We start from the raw sequence: 16,773 nt of genomic DNA, 5'->3' as shown, positions 1-16,773 counted from the left end.
TTTCGAGCACCATGTCATGTCATTTTTACAGTTAGAAAGAACTGGGAACTCTGTTCAGCACTATCTCAGAGTGTATGTCTAATCTCCAACAATACACATGCAAGTATGCAAGATGTCTGTAGTATATACGATAACCAGTCTGTTCAGCTTCTTTCTGCACTGCAATTTTCGCATCAATGTCCAATCATCCCATTGCGGGTTCAACTCTCAACTCTTACAACCAACTTAGCAAGTCTTCATGTTCTAACAACTTCTGGTTGTTTCCATTTAATCTACTCCTGTTAGGAAAGAAAATGAAATTATTATTTTTTTTTTCAAAGAAAAAAAAGAACATTAGTACTTCTCATGAGCGGCTGATTGTGCATCTGTAATCATCAGCATTAAACAGTTTCTTCATATACCTCAGGGGGGCCTTTCAACAAAGAATTGGAACTAGCTTCTGCTGGAGTCTCAGATATTCTTGCTTCTGATTTTTCATTTGAATATCTGGCAAAGAGAAAAGATTACCATGCCAGAACAAAACTGAGATCAAGTGGAAGCAAACAAGATGGCTAAAATATGTTTCCTCTAAATACTATCCACACACACTGGTATCTTATACACAACTTAAGGCAGTTATTAAGATTCCAATTTCCAAAGCCTTCTATGGCAGCGTCACTGCTGGGACCACTGAAAAAATGTAGCATGCAGCTTTAATTTTTCCAAATCAGAATTTACTGGAGAAGGAAAGAGGACAACTGAACAACCCTAAGAAGACCTAAGATTCTCCTCTTCCTTAACAAGAGTTTGGATTACATAAACATCCGCATATTGGCCAGAAGAATTCAGCTTTTTTTTTTTTTTTGGAAAAATTACTCTTTTAATTTTTCAATTCTTCCCTTTTTAAGAAACTGCAGTTTAAGTCCTTGAGTTATAAAAAAAACTCATTACTTTAGTCCCCAAAAATAATCCAAAACATCTCATTTTGGACCATTAAAGAATCAAAATATTATGTCTCTAGAAAAGAAAGTGCCTAAATTCCACAATAATTCATAACACTACTTACGTTGAGAGTATTGTCACCCAAATAAGTTCCACACAGTCCACCCAAAGAAGCCTTTGTTCTACTGGGATCACACCATATGTAATAAGATGAGCAAAAGGCCAAAGTTTCCACCCTGCCTGCACAACAGACCATGTCAAAGAAGATAGAATTAAGCCTTCAAATTCACTAAAAAGCTTCCCTGCCCGCACAGCAGACCACATCAAGTACAGAGAAAAGGGCATGATGTTCTCTTACTGTTAGCATTGGCCAGAATGTAGCCTTTAATTCACTAAAAATGTTGGCTGGGGATTCCAGACGCAGGAATCCCAATATTGTATAATAAATGCTGTTCCAAATTGCTGACCATACAGTTTGGTCGAAGGCTACTTTGGCAGGAACCACCCACCAGTCTTGAAATGGAAAAAGCTCCTGCAAACAGAGGAAATGTCTCAGGTAAACTACAAAATTAACTTAGTTAAATCCAAAATGATAAAAGCAACCGAAAAAAAATGATAGTCACCTCACAAAACTGGTAATAGTAATGTGAAAGGGAGCCATGTAATGTAAAACCAACGAGGCCTGATCTAAGCATTCGTGCTCGATCAAACTCAAAGAGCGGTTTACCTTCAAAGCACTGCAAATGATCCAAAAATAAATAAATAAATAAAAGGAACAATGTACCACAGAAATGAGATGCAATTAATTAATCTCACAACATTTTCTAACCTGTGCAATCCAATCCCCTGCAGAATAGACCACTCCACTAATCATCATTTTTGCTAAAACCGGATTTGTCTTAAGAGCTTCCTCATAAGCAGTCCAATTATGTTGAGGGGCATATCTTAATATCTCAAAAATGGTCCACCCCTGAGAGAAAAGCAAAGAACCAAGACATGAGATAAAATTTATTAACAGTTATAGATATTTAGCAATCCAATGGCCAATCAAACACATCCAAGCATGTTCATTTTGCAATATTTATAGAAATGGAAATATTCCTGGATGAAATTTCCAATATTCCAATGAAAGCTTATGGTGAAACTTGAGAACAAGCAACTGTGAATTAATTGTTACTGTAACCCAATAGCATCTATTAAGCCATTAGTCTTGGATTTTTCCCTTTTTGCCTCAACCATATTATTTGTAGGCACTCTCAGTCTTCCCATAAGACTTTCAAAGTCCACCAAATCAGTTCCAATCTGCACATTAACCAATGTTATTTAGTTAAAAACATCTTATCTTTTCCCCTCATGTAGCTAACATCCCCTTACGATAAGTTTTCTGCCTGTTTTCTATATCTAATCCAACCTTACTAGTATTGCAACTAATCCTTTTGAATCAATCTTGTTCCAGCTGAGTTCTACCTTTGCAGCTAGCACACATCATTATTTCACTTAAAGAGCAACAGATAATGATTCTAAGCATTGTTTTGTGAAGTCTTCTGCTTCAAAATAAAAGGTGAAACTCATATTTTGCCATGATGCAAAAAACTGTAGACCACAAAGCTCTTGAAAAGCAATTGTTATGAGTAAGGAGTAGAGCAGTTAGGGAATTAGACCAGTAGTTAAATAGGAAGATTCTATTGTACTAGTCTATTGCAATTACTCTCCAGTCAATTGTAATTGTAGAGAGCAGTTATAGGATCCAAAGAAGTATAAATAGGAACTTACTTGTAAAGAGAAGACTATCCAAGATCATTAATAATCAAAGATATCTCTCATCTCTGAAATATTATCTTTCTCTTCTCATCTACTCTCTTCTCTTTTCTCATCTACTTCTATTCTTTTCTCATCTATTTCTATCTCTCTCCTTATTCCTCTATTTTAATAAGTGTGCAGGCTAATATGTAACAAATTGGTATCAGAGCTGTTAGATTGGTGGGCAACTACTGAAAATTTTTCATGGGAGTTGCATCTATGGCAAATTACTGTTCTCAAAATACCAGGTTTCTTTTATTCTTCTCTCTTCTTCTCTTCTTCCCTCTAATTCTTCTTCTTCTCTGAAATTCCTTCCTTTTTCCTCCTCTTCTTCTTCTGTTCTTACTTTTCTGATCTATATCCTGTTCCTCTCTTGTTCTCCTTTCTTCTATTTCTCTTCCCTTTCCTCTATTCAGATTTCTTTTCTATTCTTCCTTCTTTCTTGAATTCTTGAATCAAATTTCTCTCTTCTGTCAATTTCTGGTTCTTTTTTCTGTTTCTTTTCTTTAATTTTTCACTTCCTGCATTTCAAGAAACCTGTTTCTTGAAATTCTTGGAATTTCTAGAAACCTGTTTCTTCCTCCACCTTTTCCCTAATTTCTTCTCTTTATTCTTTCTTGAAATTCTTGAAATCCTTGTTTCTGCATCAGCTTTTCTTCCCCTGTCCCTATAATTTTTCTTCTCTAAGAAATAAAATTTTCCAACATCCTACTCAGCCTGCTACAAGATGATCATGGAAGACCATCATTGGGAACAGAAATTACTTGATAGGATTATGGAAGTCGTTGAAAGAGGATTAAAAAGGCAGGAAGAATTGTTATTACAAAAATTAGAGAAATATGAGAAGTCATTTCAAAAGAAAATTGACAAAGTGGTGGAAGCAATTCAAGTGGTAAAGGAGAATGTTGCAGTCTTTAATAATGAGGATCCACTTCTTGAAAATTCAAGTGAAGAACAAGATGTCTTTGATGAAGCTTCCAATAAGAAAGACAAGCGTATTGAGATGGAGCAAGATCAGGATTTTGTTTTTAATTTGTCTAGTGCAATAGAGGAATAAGAGGAGGAGAAGGATAAAGATGGTGATGATAGGAAACTAGAGTTGACAATGGGGAATGCAGAAGCTAAGCCTGAAATTCTTCTTGTACAAACTTTTGGGGATGTTTCTGAAAACAAGAAAGATAAAGAAGCTATAAAAAATGTGGGTACTGTAAGCAAGTGGCAAAATTTTGGGAGCCGAGATGGTGAGTTCAGCTGTTGTAATCCTATAAGTCTCGTAGAAGATGAATGGGAAATATCAAGAAGGGAAAGGAAGAAAGTTTAGTCATCAAATGGTATTATGATCTTCAAGGAACAAGCATGAAAAATTTGGAGAAGAAAAAGAAAAAAAATAATTCTTTGTTCATTAACAGTTCATACTATTACCTGCAACTTTTAGCCAATTCTATGGTACATTTCAGCTGAAGCATATGATGGAAGTTAACATTTGCTATTCCAAAATTCAGGGAATTAACTGGCCAGCAAAAGAAACTATATGGGATTTTCACATTCTGTCGGCTGATGAGAAGGCAACACCTAAAATTCGTATCAATTTCCAGCATTTTCTTCATTCTTGAGGACAAAAATGATGTCAAGTAGTGAGGAATGTTATGAGTAAGGAGTAGAGCAGTTAGGGAGTTAGTCTAGTAGTTAAATAGGAAGATTCTATTGTACTAGTTTATTGCAATTACTCTCCAGTCAATTGTAATTGTAGAGAGCAGTTATAGGATCCAAAGAAGTATAAATAGGAACTTAATTGTAAAGAGAAGACTATCCAAAATCATCAATAATCAAAGATATCTCTCATCTCTGAAATATTCTCTTTTTCTTCTCATCTACTCTCTTCTCTTTTCTTATCTATTTCTATTCTTTTCTCATCTATTTCTATCTTTCTCTCCCTATTCCTCTATTTTAGTAAGTGTGCAGGCTAATATGTAACAGCAATTTCCACTTCACAACATTCCACTCCTTTATTATAGATTATTAAGAAGATAAAAAATATTGGTTGTCAGTATTGCAACCACTTCAGAGTATCTCTTTACCAATTAGACATCTAAAGCACTGATTAACTTGCTTCTTTGGATTTTGTTATCATTGAAGCCAACAAAAGAAGAAATTAATATTTCGATAGACAACCAAAGGCAATATTTAAACAGCAAAAAGGAACTCTTAGGTTCAATACACATCATAGATAAAAGGGAAAGAAAAAATCCAAGAGCTAACAATGATAAAAGCAACACAATTTGACTTGCTCCAATGTATGGGACTGAATAATTTCTTCAATTGGAACAGAGCTTTTAGTGAAGAAACTTCTAAAGAAAATGATAAAAATGAGAAGCTTTTACATTGTTCTAAACCTGAGTGAACAAAAAGGAGTCTCCTACAACATTACTGCTGTAAAAACAAGCCCATAACACATAATGAAACTAATAAAGCTAACATAATGTAAAGAAACACCAAAACAATTTAATAATATCACCAAAAATTAGAACAAAGGGTATCAATAGTCCAACTTCTATTATTGCAAATCAACACAAAACAGTATGGAAACAACACATATACTCGAGATTTCCATATACTTACATGCCAGCAATCATGATCAATTGTAAGCAACTTGGTTATGGCATAAGAACCCGCAGCAAGAACAATCATTGCATTTATGGTCCTATCGATTAACCTATCCATTTCCAATTCGCTCTGTCTCCCTCCATCATCTCCAATACCAGAACTAGAGGCAGAAGAGAAACCTTCAAAAGACAGCTGCCCCTCATTCGATGCAAACCCGCTCACCTGAGTCGCCAACTCGGTCCCTTCGCTCTCTAACTGACTCACAACCACCCCTTCCTGCTGGTCCGTGGTGTCTCCGCTCTGTACTGGTAAAACATCAAGCTCTTCTTGGACAACAGAGTTCAAGAGCCAGCTCTCAGCTCTCAGTTTGCTTCTAGAGAAAATTGGGCTCTGAGGAAATTTTGACCCGAGAAAATGAGAGCTGGGAAGGGTTTTTGAGGTGGGATTTTTGGATTTGTAAAGAGGAAGGAGACTATGGGAAGAAATTGTGTGGAGAGAAGCCATGGTTGGCCACTGAGTTGAGGTTGGCAGTAAATGAGATGAGTTGACCGAGTTATCAATGCAACTACGTTCGTTTCTCCAAGTTTGAGTTTGTGAGCGAAGCGATATCATATTGGTTGGTTCATGATCTGCTCTGCTACTGAGCATGCTAAAAATTTGGATTCCTTTTTTTCTTTAAATGATGAATGGTCAAGATGATGTCTTGAGGTGGGTTTTTATGTGATGGTGACTGGTTGCGGACACAGTGGCGTATTGCTGTGAGATACAACGCAGAGGATCCTTTTTCAGTTTTCAGAGAGATGAATGCAGTCCACATGAGAAACGCAGAAGATAAAAATATTCTTTTAATAATAAAAAATTCACAACCAACCATATTTTAAATTATTATTATTATTTTTATCAAAATTATTATTATTATTATTATTATTATTATTGTTCATGAGCATATTTTACATGATTTGACTTATAAAAATATTTTAAATTTTAACCTCAAAAATATTTTTAAATAATCGGAATTGAGACAGGAATTTTTCGTTGGGATATGAGTTGGGTAGAATTTTTTTTTTTAATTTTAATTTATTAATATATAATATAAATTTATTTATTAAAAAATAAATTATAAAAATATATATAAATTTAAAATATAATTTTAATAATATACATATATTTTTATTCATATTATAATATTTAAATACCTAAATATATAAAAATAACATACAAATATAAGTTTCAAACATAATATTAATTATAAATATTTAAATATATAAAAATAAATTAATTTTAAAAATAAAAAAATAATTTTAAAAAATAATAATATATTATTATGAGCAAGTTTCAAGGATTCAGAATAGGAAGACTTTCTCCTTGTCTCCATCCGTTCAACATCAAAATCAAAGCGGCATAAGAAAAAATTAGTCGGATGCAAAACATTTATCTCCCAGTAAAAAGAGACTCAAATTTTAAACATTCAAATGGAAGATTTGTATATTTACCCAAATATATATATATATATATATATATATATATATATATATATATATATATATATATATATATATATATATTTCAATGAAGCCTAACGAATTAGATAACAAACGTTAAATCTTTATATTAAACGTCTCTGGAGAAATTGATTAAAAAAAAAATCTATTTCATGACTATTGTGCAGTATCATAAAAATCAAATACTAATGGGTTCTTATTAACATAAATAAATAAATAAACTTGCCTTTTAGATAAAATAATTCTCATTTAGGGGATGACCTTTTTATTAATTCATCAAAAAAATGAAGGCCAGCGCATTTCATATATTAAATTTAGAAGAAAAAAAGTCAATAGTCGAATACTTATTTATAATATAAAATATTAAAGTTCAAAGTTTAATAATCTCATATCTTTTATATATTTTTAAAATATTGAAAATTAAAAAAAAAAAAAAAACTAAGAGTAATAAACAAAGCAGTAGTATTGCATTTGTATATTCAATAGTAATTTTAAGATTTCCAGAGTGAACTTAATTGATCCTTGCATTACATCACTTTAAAGTCCATAACAGGGTGAGGATCATCCATCCCTCGTCAAACTTGGAACTGAGAGTGGGGCCATTAGAACACACTGGCGGATAAAGAACTCCCAAATCAACAGTGTGGGTCCCACAATGATCTCTTTGGTCGTCCACAATCGTGGGTCTAGCTGGCCCACAGAGAATTTCACACATCCAATGGGAATGAAGGCTACTTCTCTGAAAAAGCTCTGATTGAGTGATTCTAGATAATCTTTTTACATGTCAAATTTTTGTAAACCATACAAATTTTCAAGGTCACATTTGAAGCACAGAGACATTCTTTGTTTGTATTTCCAAATAGTAATAAGTTTACGTGGCCTGAATAATGCATGATTTAAGAACCGATTCCTTGAACAGTTTATCGAAGCTTGTTACAGATTTGGCCCAGGCCAGACCCGTCCAATTTAGACGTACGTCCCTGTCACTCAACTGAAATGTATTTATGCATTTCTTCTGCTTACAAAAAAAAAGTTCTGGTCCATTAAATTAATAATTTGATAAAAAAATTTTATTTCATAATATAAAAAGTAAATTTAAGTCGATGTGGCAATTCCAGGGGAGCAAATTTAACTTCAAATAACAGTTTCAACCATCATAGCATACACATTTATGAACATCTTTAAAACAACCTGCACCAAGAAAATCAGGTTGATTGAATCTAGGAATGCAATAAATACAAAGAATCAAAGGTTGTTCTGCTATGACAAGAGAAATATCAGTTCTCATTTGGCAATACAAGGCGATCTTGACCTTCCACTAGCTTTGCAGATTGGATCACATCCCCACTTTTTATCTGTGAAAGGATGTCTCTCCCAGCAGTTGTGTATCTGCTCAGTGAAACAATGTCAAGTAAACTAATGAATCTGTCAAAACAAACACTATAATATGAATGCTGACAAGAAAGTAATCCGGTAAAGACATACCCAAAAACTGAAAATTGTCCTTCATCAAAAGATAACCCTCCTAAGCCAGCCTAAAAGAGCAGCAATATATTGAAATTTTATCAAGAGGGGAAATAGAAAAGAATAATGTCACACCAAACATGTTGTGTGTAATTCTGATTTCTAAATTTTCTTCTTGTTTTAGAGCTAATACCATTTTTAACGGGAACTTGGACTGCACTTACATTTCTTTTATCATAGAGATAGAAGAAAAATTGATATGGTGCTGAGTACTCCTCAGAAACCTCACTGTGAGCCATTGCAACTGCTCCGTAAACAGATAATGGAAGCACTGGCAACTCCCCATCCTTCCATATGGAAGCCAAAGAAAATGAAAATTAGACATTGGGACATTATGCTTTGCTAGCTACAATTGCTACAATTGACAAAAAACAGGAAATGATCCTGTACCTGTACACTTAATGTCGTTCGGTACAAGGGCTCAAACTGCCCTGATGGCATTATTTCCAGGGGAACACTGTAACCACCATTCTTATCAATCCCATTGTCAGTGAGAACAGCTTGGTTAGTGCAGCTGAGCTTAGACCCATTGTATGCCCCATCAACTACCTGAACCATTATCAATTAATAGTTTGTTATTCTGTCAGCAGGAGTGAAGGACACATATAGTCAACAACTCTGTACATTTCATTTTGAACAATTAATTTCAGAAGATCAAACCTTGAGTAACCTATCTGAAGGAAAAAATAGATAAATAAACATTGGTCGAACCACGAAGAGAGAGAAAAGAATAAACTTCTAATTATTGACATGCCAGCTCATCATTACTTTTCATGGAAAACCACGACTAGGAAGAAATAAAGTGTAGTGGATTGAGCATTGGAAACAAAAATTCCATGAGTCTGAAGTGAGGTTCAACTACCTTACCAGTTTTGCAAAATTCCCAGCAGTTAATGGTGCTGAATATCCATCTATAACAACCTGAATACAAGGGTTAATGATCAGTGGGTTTTAAATATATATTAAATGAACTGGTGTCCATTTAACCAAATACAGCTGAAGGTTATATGCATCCAATTGTTAATAATGCTTTACAAGTACTCGGGCAAATTGTTTGTGCTGTAACCAAAAGTGTACTTGGGTGGATAATCATGAGAGGACAAGAAAATGCCATAACTGAAAGCATTAAATGCAAAATAACAAATTACAATGTCAGCCATTCAAAAGCAGTGCAAATGAACATAAATTATATCTAACAGCCCAAGCAACATGCCTCCACTGGCTGGGATTATTGTATAAAATAAAGTTGTAAAGATGTGGCTAGGCATCAGTAAAATTGAAAGATAAAGTGGGAAGGGAGAAGGGGACATTTCTACAGCCCTCAAGCTCCTTAGCCTAATTGAATCAACCAAAAGAGATGGTGTAGCAGTAATAATCAGGTTCATGAATTATTCATTAAACCGATAAGACCTCGTTTAGCCACAAATTCCAGGAACAACACAAAATCATTTAAATTATGATAGTCTCCTAAAGAATATTAGCCATGGATGGAACTGCACACTCCAAGAAAGATTTTAAGGTCCATCAATTTCCTCCAGAGAACAAGAACGTTAATCAAATTTAATTTCCCAGTCAGTTTAGCCATTCAAGCATCTTAATTTCTTTGAAGGGAGACAGCGTATGGGTGATATGAGATACAAAATCAATACATGCAAAAGCAGTAATAACCTAAAAGCAGTAATTAGTTATTACAGAAATCTATAAAATATGTTTTAGGCAGTATAGCAGCTCACCACTTGTACAATAAATTTTCTTTATATTTGTTAAAAATGCACAACACTATTTGCTTGTCTCATTCTAATGGACAATTAAATTCATCAAACCTGAATTTTTGCAGTCCTTCTTTCTTCACCACCAGCTTCTGGGGAAAATGTTGAACCATCACCTTTCTCGATGGTAAATTCAACAGTTCCTCTGCCTGTAAGCCTAGTTCCCAATTCAACAGATGATACAAAGAAAAGCACACATTTTACAGATATGAATAAAATATGTTACATATAAATCAGGCAACTCAACTGCATATCAGAGTAGTCAAATAAATGCATTAGCTGTAACACAGCATAAAATTGAGTCAAATGAAAATCAATCATTAACTATGAAACAAAAACTTACAAAGAATAAATTAACCAACAAAAACGTGAAGGAAAAAATAAATCAATAAAGCCATCCTAATCACTTGTGAAATTCATCCAAATTTTGTGGAACATTCAAAATGCAAAAGATCTAATCGCAAATGCTCTGTCAGTTCAATTAACAAAATAATAAAATAAACCTCGTTTTTTTCACCTTTTTTGTTTTATATGCCTTGGTGTATGATGAAGTTGTCAAATAGACACTCAAAAAGTTGGAACTTACTCTTGCAAAGCAGGGAACTTCATGCACCGTGGACTTCCATGTGAATGGAAACTAAATAAGTTGCAAGTCAAGAGTATAACCATATTCCACACAATTATGACAGTTAAAGTTTCCACCAATCATGAAAATAAATATGCTGGATCAGAAACATTTAAATGAAGAATTAATTTTATGTCACTATAAATTTATCTTTGCTTTTGCTTATCACATGGATGTCATATTTGGATCAGAATGACAATCTAGATAGTCCTAAAACCATGTTCATCACACTTATTTGTAACAGGCACATGTATAGTTTTTTATGCATGTATCCTACATATGAAAATGAATGAAAATGAGATGGATAATCCTGGAGAGGACTGACCTTGGATATTTCAAGTATTGCTCAGGCAACAAAAATGATAGCCCAGGGGCCTGTTACAAGAAAATATTGACATGTCCAGAATGCTCAATATCATTGAAATCCTCAGGTAAAAATCAAAGTTTTCTAGTAATATGGAAAAAGCTACAATTTAAGGTGTACTACCAATTCTTTTGGTGATCGCAGATACATATTGTAATGCAGTTCATATGTGAAGAATTAACCAGTATTGAGAAGAATTAACCACTATTACTTGGGAGTCATGTTTACCTGCAACAACTCCAGCTCTGCAACTGTATCCAGTGAAGATGCAAGGCCAACAGATACTTTATCTGGATCCTGATCCTTAATAGATTGAATGAGTGCTTGCAAACCACCCTAGCAAAAAAAGGAACTCTACCGTCAGGCCACTAAATTCTAACATAAGCCATTGATCTGAATTTCTTTTTACTAAAATAACTACAACATTTCTTTTTTTTTTTTTTTTTTTTTACTAATGCGATAACTTCTCCAAGATAAAACATCTCTAAAAGATAGATCATATAATTTAGAATTTGATGCTATGACATACTGTTATTTTAATCTTTTTCCTGCTTGGCAGCTGTCAACAATGAATTAAGAGCCACACAACATCAAGAAATAGGTAGCTTTTCACTTTCCAGTAACAAGATGCTGATTTCTGCCATGCTCATTGATCTTGTTTTCTTAGTGTGGGTATATCTATATGCATAAACCCCCACATTTATACTGTATGCATGTATCATTCCTTTTTCAGTCGGCCAACTCTAGCTTCATAGTTAGGACATGCAAGTTAAAGAAAGAAAATACATGACACTAAGTGGCTTTCTCACCTATAAAAGCTAATAATCTTCCTAAGTGCCTTCCCATACCTTTCCATCAATTAGAGATTCATACAGTGTGGACCCGATTTCCTTCAAATCTGCTGGTATACTTGCTAAAATAGGATCTTTTTCATCTTTGGCTATCTGAGATCAAGGGAAATGCAAAAATTAGAAAATGGCTATATTAAGCTATTACACGTTCAATGTGGGAAACAAACCAGAGAAAACTAAAACAGCTAATGACATCAAATGCAACAAGAAGTAGATGAAGGTTGCAAATACAACCAACAAGAAAACGTGGTTCCCATACTCAGTAGCAAACTTGTTTCACTAAAACAAAGCATGGCATGCTTGCAAAAAGCAATTTGCATTTGGAAAAAAAGATTTGGCCCATGTCTGAAAATATCAAGTGAGAAGTAAATATTAATTCAATCAATATGTCAATCCTAGAACAATTAAAAACACAGAAGAAGATTCAAGCATAGTCATAGAAGATCCACAATAACCCATCTGATAATTGTAATAAAGCTAATTAAATTGCGATGAGCTACAAGATTTTGACCAGCAACGATCTGATGGTATAAGCTTCTTATCTGATTATACTGAAAGAATACAATGCATGCCTTTAGTGCTTTCTTCACATTGCCCTCCATGGTTCCATAAGGCTTTCTCTGTGGAATCCTGAGCAAGAATGAAATATCTTCTAGAGAAGTCTGGAAGCAAAAAGCAGGATTATCTGCAAACCAATTACTTTTTCCAGGTTAACAGAAATAATACAATTCAGAAACTAAGAAGAACCTGTATAGCCTTCATATTTGCGTTTGCAGGGATAGCCCTTCTCAAAGCAAGTTCCCCAGTTCTTGGGACCTTGGTGTCTGGAGAATAAAGCACTGCTTCTGCTGCAGAAATAGCCCAAAAGTCCCAACAAACCAAAGGTAGCGGTGAAGAGATTTGCATAAAGATAAGGATCACAGCAATCAGACTCTCAAGTTTCTTCATTCCATATTCAAAAGTTGAAGTGTATAAATCAGCAGGAATATCTTCCCTGTAGGCCAGATCCTGCATGGCTGAAAATCCATTTTAGAAAAAATATTGCAAAGGAAATTATGATTTTGTTAGTTGTCTGATCCACGGTATATCATAACCAGTATGAAAGAAGACCATAAAAAAAACAAAAAGGTAAACCAGTAATCTCTTTTCAATTCTCCTCTTCATTATAGGTGGAAGCAAAGTTCAAAATATAAAAATTTTATTGAACATCCAATAAAACAAGGTACAGCTTCTTAACAATAAGTTGCAAGTTGAACTTCCCTCAGAACATATACAGCAGGAAAATATCACATTTATCTAATATTTATCAATTGTCACTCAGGGGAAAAATTATCACTCATGGAAAAAATTATGGGACATGAGTCTAGAGGTGAAAAATAAACTTCTAGGAATTATATCTCTTTCATTTCCAATCCACAACATGAATATTTAAATGGAAGACTTAAAAAATACATGACATTTGAATTATGCTGAGCATTCAAATGAAAAAGAACTGCTTTTCAATTTTTTCACTAGCCAGGTATTGGTGCACCAAATTAGTGCCAACCCACAGTCCTGAATTCATTCATGGAAGAGGCACGCAATAAAATACGCTTTTCCACAAGCACGAACATTTCTTTACAAGGAGTGAAATTATCGAAGATATAAAGGGAACCTGAGTCTGTCCAAGAGCCAATCCCACCACAAAATGGATTACCACAAACATGGGGGCCTAATTTGCTATTACTTTATATTTATAGCGTAAATCCCATTGCTGACACATTATTAAAATTTTCTGCACTGGCATGCGCTTTCAGCCAATGCCTAGCCTGGAAATTTAAGATAACTGGTTTCAAGAAACTTGAATTCCTCTTCAACTATCACAAGCTTACAAGACACCCCATAACTCCTTGCAATACGAGGCAGATACTTGGTTTTTAGATTATTCGCCCAATGGCAAACCTCTTGTACATTCTATATTCATTTTGATGCCATAGATGCACCAAAATGTGGATAAGTTAAATTAGAACTCTGTACACGTAATTGCCAAAAAAATCCATCAATTAACAACCAAGAGCTACCGACGACACCAATTACAAAGCAGACACAGCAATAGCAAAATCAAACACAAGATGTGAAACACTATCAAACCCAACTGTTGCATAATTTTTGGTAGACTTGCAATGAAACTTCAGGTGGCCTGGTCTTGGTGTGACACCGGCACGGGCTTGATTGAGTCGAAATGCGAAATGGGTAGAGAGGAAACGGTGCTTTTGAATTGAAGGAACAATGGATACGCTAACAGAGAGCTTTTGGGAGTTGATTATGGAAGAGTATAAAGAGAGAGCCATAACTTGAAATTGATTGCTGGTAGTTTGCTTTGTGAGAGCCAGAAGGGTTTTTTTGGCGCGCCTCATCTATCCACACTGTCCTATCTGGCTGTTTTCTATTGGCTCTTCTACGTATTCTTTGTTATTTTTATCCTTTACTTATTTAATATATGAATATTCTCATTATTAACAAGTAAATCTATTTATTTTAAAAAGATAAATTAATTAGCTCTTTATAATTTGATTTCCAAAAAAAATTGAAAAAAGTGTTTCATTTATTTTTTAAACAAACTTTTATATATTTTACTACCTAAACTAGTAAATAAATAATTTTTTTAATGTCCCTGATTAAACTATACTCATCGTAGCTTTTTCAAGTCCAGATGTTCATCGGCCCTTCTCCACCAGACTTAAGGATGCAATTGGCTGCACCTTGGGTGGTATGTCTCACCCTCTCTTCATACCCTTCGCTTGAGTTGTTGGAGTGGGCTTGCACATTGCCTTTCGCTTGCACTCATGCTCTTCTTCATGAGTGGAAGGAGCTGTAGCCGATTCTTACGTTGATTAGGGCGTTCATATATCTAATCAATAAGAAATTATCACTGTATATTTATATGTAGGACTCACTATGACCTTAAATGAAATGACATTTGTTAATTGATTGAATTTATATATTCATGTATAGATAAGACTTACTCGATTAGGGGTAGATGAATCTCTTGATTTGGATAGATTACTACGAGGCTTATTATTTGGTAACATAAATATTTATATTAATGTTTAAAAATTAAAGGAGTGGATCATGAAATATTACTCTATTAACTTTTAAGGCAGTGTTTGATTTTTAATTATAGTAAAAAATATGATACTATTACTTTATAATACAACGATTATTTTTACTCAATATTTCTATTTTAAATCACTATATAAATAAATAAACATTAATATCTAATATTTAATAGTTAATAAAATAGCTGATAGCTACTAAAACAACTAATATTGTTGAATGAACCTCTCCTGTGCTTAATACTTTAAATTCATGTGCTTCATGCATTTGGAGTCCTTATTTCCTTCATAAACTCAATTTGGCTCCAACTCATGTAAAATTCAATATGGATCTCAAGGAGTTTAAATGGGTTGGATTTTGAATGAATTCATGGAAAAAGGTTTAATTTCATATTAACTCAATCAGTCAATTTGATTGATAACCTTTCAAATAAACACAAACTAAATTAATTGGTACCTATTTGTCATTGTGATCACATTTTTTTCTAAGTAAAATACATAAAATTAAAATATAAATAATGGTTATGGTAAAAATAAATATAATTAAGAGGGTATTGATTTCACCACATATTTTTTATTTTTTATTTAAATTTTATTTTTAAATTTATAAGTCCATTTAAAAACAACTAATTATTTGGTAAAATTACTTAAAGTTATTTTTAAGTAGTTTAAGTATTTTAAGTATTTGATTAAAAATATATCTTAAAAGTAATTTAATTTGATAAAATGATTAAAAAGAAGATGTAATTAAGTGTTATAGTTGTTAAAATGATGATAATATTAATTTTTTAAATGTTATTAGAATAATATAATATTTTATTTTATCAAATAATAATTTTAAAATAAATAGATAAGTTATAAGAGATGGATATATTCTTTATAACTTTATATTTATTTTAAGTAATTTTTTTTAATTTATTAGTCAAACTAAACAATAATTTATTTATATCTTTCTACTTATATATATATAAATGTTTCACCCACCAAATTAAAGCCAATATTACTTCATATTTAAAACACAAAAAATAAAAAAAGCATCGAGTTAAAATAATTTCTCCGTCTATCAAACATTTCACCATGCAGCTTACAATATTTAATATATTAAGCATTTATTAAATAAAAAAAAAACTTAATTAAATAAGTCTATTTATTTGTGAATTAATTGAACTCAATTCATAAAATATTTAAATTCAGCTAATTTTTAAATCGTGTCTAGTTTAAATTCAAAAGGCTTAAATAATGCATTATGATAAATTCGCAATCTTATAAAATTTTATTTAAATAATTCGCGAAGCTAATTGAAATTTTATTTCATAAAATTCAAAGTATCTCATATAATTTAGATTATATTTAAATAATATATTATAATATTCAGTTAATAACTTAAAATTGATAAATTTAGACAACTGTTTCTGAACTTATCTAGTTGTAACATTACAGTCTCTCAACTTAAAAATGTAACATAAAACCCCATTAACTTTTAATTTTTGCACAATAAAATTTCTCTAATCTCCAATTACCAGTTTTTCAATTAGACGCTGAGATAAACAGTTTCAGCATGGATTTTAATTTGTATTACTTTTTTCTCTCTCAATTCATGTGTAAATTGAATCATTCTTCTTTTTATGGATAAAATAATTTTTTTATGCATAAAGAGAATAATTTTACACTTTGCATAAGATAAGAAAGAGAAATATTGACTAAAGATCATACGAGAG

The 16,773-nt window shown here is 32.6% G+C and overlaps 2 protein-coding genes across 3 annotated transcripts; both read right to left on the bottom strand.

Annotated features, from left to right (window-relative positions):
* Positions 1-327: 327 nt before the first annotated feature.
* Positions 328-5,946, bottom strand: LOC110667911 (uncharacterized). Its single transcript, XM_058145452.1, has 6 exons — positions 5,341-5,946; positions 1,751-1,891; positions 1,545-1,658; positions 1,280-1,453; positions 1,046-1,161; positions 328-486 (listed from the first exon to the last, which is right to left on the bottom strand). The coding sequence occupies exons 1-6, from the start codon at positions 5,935-5,937 to the stop codon at positions 381-383; spliced, it is 1,248 nt and encodes a 415-aa protein (XP_058001435.1). The 5' UTR covers positions 5,938-5,946; the 3' UTR covers positions 328-380.
* A 2,000-nt stretch (positions 5,947-7,946) lies between these two features.
* On the bottom strand, positions 7,947-14,380 carry LOC110667910 (peptidyl-prolyl cis-trans isomerase CYP37, chloroplastic). Of its 2 annotated transcripts, none has more exons than XM_021828902.2 (12): positions 14,096-14,380; positions 12,708-12,968; positions 12,533-12,622; positions 11,958-12,053; positions 11,338-11,445; positions 11,071-11,120; positions 10,175-10,277; positions 9,219-9,272; positions 8,742-8,900; positions 8,516-8,638; positions 8,313-8,362; positions 7,947-8,216 (listed from the first exon to the last, which is right to left on the bottom strand). In XM_021828902.2, the coding sequence occupies exons 1-12, from the start codon at positions 14,354-14,356 to the stop codon at positions 8,105-8,107; spliced, it is 1,467 nt and encodes a 488-aa protein (XP_021684594.2). In that variant the 5' UTR covers positions 14,357-14,380; the 3' UTR covers positions 7,947-8,104. The 2 variants fall into 2 exon arrangements, with proteins under 2 accessions (XP_021684594.2, XP_021684598.2); XM_021828906.2 differs by having other exon boundaries at positions 12,708-12,976; positions 14,096-14,233.
* Between the last annotated feature and the right edge of the window lie 2,393 nt (positions 14,381-16,773).

This window comes from Hevea brasiliensis, chromosome 4, assembly GCF_030052815.1.
Source record: "Hevea brasiliensis isolate MT/VB/25A 57/8 chromosome 4, ASM3005281v1, whole genome shotgun sequence".
NCBI lineage: Eukaryota > Viridiplantae > Streptophyta > Magnoliopsida > Malpighiales > Euphorbiaceae > Hevea > Hevea brasiliensis.
The sequence above is the reverse complement of the archived record's forward strand: the minus strand, read 5'-3'. Positions and strand labels throughout refer to the sequence as shown.